Source organism: Myotis brandtii, unplaced genomic scaffold, assembly GCF_000412655.1.
Source record: "Myotis brandtii unplaced genomic scaffold, ASM41265v1 scaffold45, whole genome shotgun sequence".
Taxonomy (NCBI): Eukaryota; Metazoa; Chordata; class Mammalia; order Chiroptera; family Vespertilionidae; genus Myotis; species Myotis brandtii.
Window position 1 is genome coordinate 5557014 of NW_005367209.1, and position 9478 is coordinate 5566491.

A 9478-nucleotide genomic window follows, 5' to 3' on the forward strand; every position below is an offset into this window, starting at 1 on the left:
CCCCTGCACAGGAGACCATTTTATCTTATCCATCTTCCTCTTCCCTCTGTGTTTTTTTTTCTTTCTTAGTGACTATATTATAACTAATGGTTCCAGGGAAGAAGGTCTAGGTACTTTACCAAGAAGTCTGTTCACCTTCACAGTGAAAGCTCCTCGTGGTATTTTTATTAAGATCTATGGCTTGGAAAGTCCAAAGAGATTTTTTTTCCTTTCCAAGTACATCTAATGAAGAAGGAACCAAATCCAGATCCTCAAATTGAAGCTACCTGGGGACTTCTCTTTGCTTTCTTAAATAAATCATTTAATTTTCCATAACATGGTTTACAAATAAAAAATATGAAAGTGCTGCTCGAACACTAGGGAAGGGTTATCTGCACCTTGTCCCATGCTCTGTTGTTGGGATCTAAATTTAACTGGTGACTTTTCACTGCTTTTTCACTTGATGCCAGTCCCAGAGCAAGGGCACCATTGGTTTGTACCATACTTTGCACAGCAGGGTTAAAGACCTTTTGCACAGCAGGGTTAAATTTCTCAAAAATACAAACTTCTATCCCAAACAGCAGACTGTTTAAATTGTAACTTAGACACTGGCTTTGAAGCAGGAAGAGAAGCACCCACCTCTTTCTGCCAAACAGTGTCTTTTAAGTAAGGACATAGAGCAGGCCGAGCCTGGTGATGGGCATCTTCATCCGACTCAGGAGCCCTTCCAGGCATCCAGCCATTGGTGATGTAGGTTTACTAGTAAACATCAAGTTTCCACCGTGAGCTTCAGATTCTGAGTGGACCTTGTGGAGTCCTTGGGCGTTCTGAATGACTTGGTGTGCGGTAACGTTTGCCTGCCCCTCCAAGGAAGTGAGGATTTCACGTTTGTCGTCTTTCCGCAGTTCAGTGGGGCCTGCCCACCATCTCTGCGGCTGGTGTCATTGGCATGCTCAGCGCTGTTGTCTCCAGTATTATCGAGTCTATTGGGGACTACTACGCCTGCGCAAGGCTGTCCTGTGCCCCGCCGCCGCCCATCCATGCAATAAACAGGTACGTTCCTGAGGACACAAGTAATTCACTGGGCCCACCATCTCACTTTGTTAGCTTTGGTTTGGATAATCTTGGAGAAGAAACCAAGAGTTTCAGTATGGAGGCAGGCAAGAACAGGGCTCTTCCTTGGCTATTTGTCTTCGGACAAGTCACTGCCCTAATTTTGCCCTCATTCTGCCCTCGTTTCCTCATTTGTAACAATGAGCAGAATTCTCACCCTTTCTTCTTCACAGTGACAATTGCATAAGACATTCTCTGAGGTCACTCTAGACCTTAAATTCATCTAAACACAGGCCAGACACCACCACTGTTACTTGCTTGGCTTGGGGTCATGGGTGTATGTCCCCTTTATTCCTGTTTTCCTCAACTGTTCTAAAGGGTGGATGCTGTGTCATCTCTTCACATTTACAATTTAAAAAAACTTTTTTTTATTGATTTCAGAGAGGAAGGGGGAGAGAGATAGAAACATCATGATGAGAGAGAATCATTGATTGGCTGCCAACTGCACGCCCCCTGCTGGGGAAGGAGCCCACAACCTGGGCATGTGGCCTTGACCCGAATCGAACCTGGGACCTTTCAGTTCACAGGCTCACGCTCTATCCACTGAGCCAAACCAGCTAGGGCAGCATTTCTTATGTTGGTTCTGTAAGGGGTGTCAGTCCTGGATTTATGTCTTTCCCCAGTTGAGCTGTTGCATATGATTAGAATACTTGTATGTTGATTCTTTTAAAAAGTGTTAATGTTTACAGAATTACAAAGCATGTCCTTCCTGGTGAAACTATATATTAATAGCAGAGGAATCAAATCTATGGACGGCCTATATTTGACTTAGATCCCAACAAATGGCTCTGTTTTCTGGCTAAAAGCTTTTAATTTGGAATGCTGTCTAAACGCCTGTGTCTAATGGGTGGTTCACAGAGGTGCTTTCAAAGCTGAATGAGCGTGGAGGTCTGGCATGGGGCTTGAGGCTGCCTTGTTACCCCTCCCAGGCGTGCAGAGGCTGCGGATCTGTGGCCCAGACCTTTGGGTCATGGCCACTTAGAGCCTATCGCAGAGTGTTCCCCCATTGAATGAATGTTTCTTTTTGCCCCATTCCTTTACATTTTAGGGGGATTTTCGTGGAGGGTCTCTCCTGTGTTCTCGATGGCATATTTGGTACTGGGAATGGCTCTACTTCATCCAGTCCCAACATTGGAGTTTTGGGAATTACTAAGGTACAAACATTTTACTAATTAAATGGTTGGGTCACTAAGCGTTGATCCATTTCATTGATTGGTCTGACCACATGAGTTCCACAGGGAAGGCCTCCAATTCTGAGATCGTCTCCCCTACGCCCATCTCCTTCTGTTGTTGATGGATTTTTGGAATGCTGGCTTATTAAACTGTCTTCTTTGAGATTCTGTAGCCAGATAAAAAGAAACCAAATATTGAGTTTGATGGATCTTGACTGTAAATTCAGGTAAGAGGGTGCAGGGCATGCCCAATACACACCACTGATTTTCCTGTAAGTTGGGGGGCCATCACAGAGCTCCGCCTCACGCGTGCAGATGGCGCCACCTGCTGCCCGTTGCTCCTGATGCAGGGCATGTGAGGGCTGCCTGATGGGCACTTCCTCTAGCCGCTAGCGCCACCACTGGGTCTGTTGCTGCCAGTGGTGAGAACCAGCGCTGCACAGGGTGTCTCACATGGACACCAAATGGGGCACAAGTCACTCACTTTTATTTATTTTTAAAGTATTTTTATTGATTTCAGAGATGAAGGGAGAGAGAGAGAGAAACATCAATGATGAGAGAATCATTGATTGGCTGCCTCCTGCATGCCCCACACCGGGGATCAAGCTCAGAACTTGGGCATGTGCCCTGACCGGGAATCAGACTGTGACCTCCTGGTTTGTAGGTCGATGCTCAACCACTGAGCCACGCCGGCCAGGCTCACTCGATCTTTAGCCGGTTTGCTGCATGAACCTGTACACATGGAACTAATCTGAAATAACATCAACATAAAATTGTAGACGAAGGGACTCTTAGGGGAAGACAGTTTACTGAGCCAGCTCCCTTTCTGTGCCCCTTCGGGACACACCAGGAACAGGGTCACTGTAGGAATAAGTGGTGCTGCTCTCGGAGGTTCCTCCTAAGATAGGACTGAGGTGGTCGGGGGAAGAATTCTCTTTATTACAGTTTGAATGGTGCCAGCTTATTCTGAAAGACAACCTGCCAGCGCTGATTTTCAATGAGTTAAATTGATTTTCCTTCTGAATCCCTTTGGGTCACTCACCTCAGGTAAAGGCTGCATCCATTCAAGGGCAGCGTCAGCCCTGGAATCGGTTTTCATCGCCTTGTGTAGATGGTACAATCCAGTCATCTGCACAGCTGCCTTGGTGGGGAAGTGGGACTGGCAGCAGCCTTCTTTCTCTGTGGCCTGAGCCATGTAGCTGATGGGAGGTCCCGTCTAGAAGAAAGAGGCGCGGGTTCTGGGCTGTGGTCTGCCTCTTATCCAGCTGAAGGGCAAGTCCTTTGCTGAGTAGAACTGAGGTCTGACATCAGACGATTCTAGTCTGCACTGTCTGCGAAGGATGTGACAGCCACGTCCTGCGTGGCTTGGGTTCAGGACCCGGAGAAGGGCCGCGCACAAATGACGAGACTAGACAAGAAATATGAATTTGGAAATTACAGGGGGCCAGGCGGAGAGTCTTTCTCAAGAGGGAAGGCTTCACTGGTGCCCACACCCTGCCAACTTTGAATCCAATTTTGGATACACATATTGCCCTTAGGCAGCAATTCTGGTAGCAGACAGACTATCTTTTTTTTTTTTTTAATATATATTTTATTGATTTTTTACAGGGAGGAAGGAAGAGGGATAGAGAGTTAGAAACATCGATGAGAGGGAACCCGATCAGCTGCCTCCTGCACACCCCCTACTGGGGATGTGCCCGCAACCAAGGTACATGCCCTTGGCCGGAATTGAACCTGGGACCTTTCAGTCTGCAGGCCGATGCTCTATCCACTGAGCCAAACTGGTTAGGGCACAGACAGACTATCTTAAAGGTCAGTAAATATTAGTAAAGATTTACTTTGAGACTATTAGGTCAGGAAATTGCTTGAGCCACCATTGTCTAGACAGAACAATTGGAGCATAGTTTAGCCCTTGCCAAAAGTTCCATTAGCTTTCTAGGTTCCTTGTTTGCACTTTCCTGATAGTGTAGACAATGAGTAGTTTCCAGCAACTGTCCAGTATGGTAGTCAGTAGCCACATGTGGCCATTTAAGTGTAAATTAGTTAAAACAAAAGATTTAGTTCCTTGGCCACGCTAGCCACCTTTCAGGGGCTCAGTGGTCACTTGTGGCCAGTGGCTGCTATAGGACAACACAGATACAGAATATTCCCATCAGTGTGTAAAGTTCTGTCGAATGGCTCTGGCCTGGACCCCTGCATCAGAATCCCAGGGCATATAGGAAGAGGGTGACCTGTGGCTCTTGCAGAGAGTCTGCCTCTGTTTCCTGGCAACTCTAATAGTAGCTACTCTTTATCCAGTCATGGATTTCCATGGCCATGGACATTCTAACCTGCTTGATCAGGAGTTGAGGCTGCTTACCCCATTGTGTTCTGAAGTTATAAGGGGTCAGGTTCACAGGCAGGACTTCTCCACTGTGTGTGTGCCAATGTGTGTCCACAGAGAGGGGCAGGCATGGGGGTGGTGGCTACTTTGGATTTCGGTCCTGGCTCCATCACTTTCCCAATGTGAGGTCATCTCTCTGAGTTTCCAAGATAGTATGCAAGGCTCTGGAATTAATAACTTGATGTAAAGCACTTAGCAGAGTCCACCATGTGGTGGGTGTACATACAGTAAGCTATTGATATCGTCTTCCTATGATATTGTCGAGTGAACGCAAAACGAGCTGAAGGCTTTGGCTAGAAATAAATTATATTTATTCAAGGGTCTTAGAGTTTGCAGATTGGGAATACAGCTAAACAAAAACCTAGAAGTATTATGAAGAAGAAGGAACATTTAAGAGTTCTTACAATAAAAACGGTACTCTTGACAATTATCAGTCCTGCATTCTTAGCCCTAGGATTGGTCCAGAATGGTTATCAGATGTCAGGAAGTCAGAAAGATAGGTGCCAGGAGGTGTGGTTGGGATAATGGATGTCAGGTGGTCTGGATACATGAGTCCTTCAGGGGGTCATCAGAGGGTTACCTGGAGGTCTGGTGTATGTATATCCGGGGATTGACACAGGACTGGAAAGTTCAAAAGTTTAAGCTCCCAGGCTAATGAGAACAAGAAAAAGCTCATTTCCTCATGCCTCAACCAGCTTGATTTTAGTAATTTGGCAGCTCGACTATAGTCACTGTGTATTATTTCTTCATCCTATTCCTTAATATGTAGCTCAAAGTTTATTTCTAGAAACAGTGAGCACCATGACTCCTATGCTGCATTCCACACTGTGCAAAGCCTTTGGGAAGTCGGAAATGATGGCCCTACAGGCAGAGCCGAAGTTCAGGAAGGAGGTCAGGAGGGAGGTGGGCAGCAGGAAAGTAGACGAAAGGCTCTTTGTCAGCAATGGGAGGCAGGAATTTTGTTTTGTTTTACGATTTTTAAATGGAATTTTAGAGCGAGAGAGGAAGGGAGAGGGAGAGAGTAAGAGAAACATTGATGTGAGAGCTTAACATCTATTGGCTTCCTTCTGTACACCCCCTACCTGGGATCGAGCCCACAACCCAGGCATATGCCCTGACCAGGAATCAACCGGCAACTGGCAGCCTTTCTGTGCACAGTACAGAGCTCAGCCAACTGAGCCAGTGCTGGCCAGGGCGAAGCAGGGGTTTTAGAGCTGTGTTTGGAGCATCAGTATATAATAGGATTCAGTTCATATTCGTTAAACACAAGAATGGCTCCATTGCTGCTTTGTTTTTGTTGTGGTTGTGGTTTGTTTTTTTTTGTCCGCATCTAAGGTGGATCATCCTTCCATACATGGTTTTCATGTAGGATTTATTGTTTCAGGCATCCCAGAGGCCGGCCTGTCCCTCTCCTTGCACACCTGCAGGGCTGCCTGACCCTGCTGGGAGGTGGTCTTTGCACAGGTTGTTTCTTTTACCTGGTTGGTCTTCCTCCAATGAATTCATCCCGCAAGACCATCTCTGGGCATCCCTTTCCGATTCTTCAGTTTTTCCCCACTGGGTTCCCACACAGAGAAACTGCAGCAGTACTAGACTTTCATCATAAGCTTGTGACTTACTCATCTTTGTATCTGCCCTCCACCCCCCAGTCTAACAAGTGGTAGTCACATAGTAGGTCCTTAAAATGTTTGCTGAAAAATGAGCCATTTATAAATGAAAGTGTTCCTTATCATGTAATACGGCCAAGCACAGGTCATTTTTACTGGATTTGCCAGTTTCCTGACCCTTTTCACTGCTTCCCTGCATTTGGTGCTGTGTGGGAGGAGCCGGAGATTGAAACAGTCGAGACAGCAATCTGCACCATGAGAGTCCACTGACTCTTAATCAGCTGATCCTTGGGTCCCTAGAGAGGCTGTTGGACGCTCTGGCCCAGCATCACCCAGCAGAACACTGTGCAGTGGGGGCAGTGTTCTGCACCTGTGCGGTGGGGGTGGTGTTCTGCACCTGGTGCGGGGGTGGGGGCAGAGTTCAGCATCTGTGCGGTCACATGTGGGCCACCAGCCACAGGAGCCTGGGGAGCACTTGAAATGTGATGAGTACAACCGAGGGACTGGATCTTAAGTTTCATTTCACCATAATTAACCCAAGTGTAAGTAGCCATTTTCTCACTGTAAGTCATACTTCAAGCCAGTGAACATCCCCCCAAACATTCTGGAACCTCCTATGTATCAGTGTGTCTTCCTGGGAGAGGCAGCACAAAGTAGAAGCCAAAACACAGGGTTCTTGAACCCAGTGCCATCTCCACCTCCGCTGCCTGGGTGCAGTGGGCTAGATGGTAGCTTCTAGAAGGCCGAGATCAGATGTAACGGATAAAGATGAGACCACAGTGAAATGATAAGTGGTGCTGCAAAAGCCGAGGGTGCATGGGGGGAGGAGGTGGGGGGAGCCTTGGAATGGAGGAAGGCTTTGCGGAGGAGGTCACATTTGGGTAGTGTTTTGAAGGATGTGTCTGGGAACCAGCCAGAAGGGGGCTGGGGGAAAGGGTGTTCCAGGCAGACAGGCCAGGGCTGGCCTGGTACACCGAGGGGCAGGCAGTAAGCCCCCAGCATGATGGGGCGGGGCCTGGGGGAGGGGGAGGAGTTAGGGAGCTTGCCGGTGTGCAAGGGCCTGAGACTTGTTTTAATTCATGAGCACCAGAGGACTTGTGCAGAGGACTGACTTCCCAGTGTGTTTGAAAGGTCCCTTTACCACTGGACAGAGAGACGGAGGAAAGCCAGAGGCAGCAGGCCCAGTGGGAGGCTATCAAATAGCCTGATGCTGCCAGGTGCTGTTCAAACTATTTTATACATCATCTCATTTAACCCTTAAAGCAAAACCACAGGTTTAGTTATAGAGATGAGCATCCTGACACCCAACGAGGTTGAGTAGCTTGCCCAGGTCACGTGGATGGAGGTGGAGTGGAGATGCCAGCCAGGCAGTGGGCCCCGAGAATTCTGTGCCTTGTCCTCTAGGCCAGCAGTCACCAACCAGTGGTCCATTGACCACTGGTAGTCCATGAGGTCCTAAAGGTTGGCGACCGCTGGTTTAAGGAAACCTTTGGAGCAATGGTTGCCAACCGGTGGTCCGTGGACCACTGGTGGTCCCTTAGGTCTGAAAGGTTGGCAACCGCTGCTCTAGGCTGTGTCACTCTAATGGGAAAGACACCATGAGGAGGTTCCAGAAATATTTGGGGTTTTGTCTGATTCAGGGTTCAGGGAAGATGGGGTTGTTGAGGCTGCAGTGCTTTGAGTAGGTTAACTTGCTGAGTGAAGGGTGATGCTAGAAATCCAAAGGACATGGAGAAGCAAAAGTTAGCTTTTACGTTTTGCATTTGATACACTAAAAGTTAGTCCCTGCCAGTGACTGTGGGCATTCGAAATGCAGGATCTGAGCACTCCTAGGAGCAGGTCCACACCACGGGACGGCATCCAGGGCTCAGAGAAGCAAAACTAAGTCCTGCCCCGCCCCCTCCCCAGAGTCATGTGGGGAGAAGGAGCCCAATGGGAACAAGGAAAGGTAGTGGGAATCTTTTTACTCTGGGTGCTTTATAGTAATTGTACATTGAGATCAATCTTCATGAAATGAGACTGATCCCTCTTAACTAAATATTTTCAATCTTTTTACTCTGGGTGCTTTATAGTAATTTATAGTAATTGTACATTGAGATCAATCCTCATGAAATGAGACTGATCCCTCTTAACTAAATATTTTTAGAATGATCTAGATTTTGAATAAGAGTTTTGTTACATTTGCCCCAAGGGGCTGGGGAATTCATGTTGAACTGAACCCCTGCCTCTGCCTCTGTCCTGCAGGTCGGCAGCCGCCGGGTGATACAGTACGGGGCCGCCCTCATGCTGGCCTTGGGCATGATCGGCAAGTTCAGCGCCCTCTTCGCCTCCCTTCCGGACCCTGTGCTTGGCGCCCTCTTCTGCACTCTCTTTGGTAAAAGGCCATTTCCTTGGTGGTGGGCTGCCCCTCTGAGGCTCCTTTTCTTCTTCTTTGCTAATTTTTCATAGAGATTATGGTTTTTTGCTAAATCTCTTCAGTAAGAGTGGAGGTGGCAATACATTTCTATTTTATAATATAAAAGGATAGACATTTAAAACTTAAAAATCTGTATCACTCTTTGAGTTGAATTTATGTTGAAGGTACAACCAAAGGTAGAATATTTAGTCTAGGAAAAATAGGATGACATAATCTCTTTAATTGGTGATTTAACTGAATGGACTGTTTAAAACAGACCGTCTTTACAGTGGGTCTCTGGTCTCTGTGCCATTTAGGAGTTGTGATCAGGGACCAGCTCTTTGGGTGGGTTTCCCAATTTAATAGCAGTGTTTGCATAGAAGTGTCAAGGGGGAACCCGTGTCCTTAGTTTCCTGCGTGGTCTAAAGAAAGCCTTACAGCCTTAGAACAGTGTGGTGCTTACGCCTCTGCACAAGCCGAGCGGCCAGCTAGTCACGTCCCCGTCCTGCCCTTGCCTGGGCTTCTGACCTGTTTCTGATGGGACAGAGGAAGGACATTGTAGGGAGTCTGTCTTCAGCAGCTGTGAGTCATCTGTCCCCCATGCTGTAGTGTAAGCTCCTCCGTGTGAGTGACTGGAACTTGCTAGCTGATGTTTTCTTTCCAGGAATGATCACAGCCGTTGGACTCTCTAACCTGCAGTTTATTGATTTAAACTCTTCCCGGAACCTCTTTGTGCTTGGATTTTCCATCTTCTTTGGGCTCGTCCTTCCAAGTTACCTCAGACAGAACCCTCTTGTCACAGGTAGGAAAAACGGGCCTTGAATCTTGG

The 9478-nt window shown here is 47.4% G+C and overlaps 1 protein-coding gene across 2 annotated transcripts in view; it reads left to right on the forward strand.

Moving 5' to 3' along the window:
- SLC23A2 (solute carrier family 23 (ascorbic acid transporter), member 2) overlaps nt 1–9478 on the forward strand; it is a 109644-nt gene that overhangs the window by 95903 nt on the left and 4263 nt on the right. For both annotated transcript variants that reach the window (XM_005874673.2, XM_005874674.2), the window contains exons 11-14: nt 885–1032; nt 2141–2246; nt 8499–8628; nt 9314–9451. In XM_005874673.2, coding sequence (XP_005874735.1) covers nt 885–1032; nt 2141–2246; nt 8499–8628; nt 9314–9451 — 522 coding nt within the window. The remainder of the gene's footprint in view (nt 1–884; nt 1033–2140; nt 2247–8498; nt 8629–9313; nt 9452–9478) is intronic.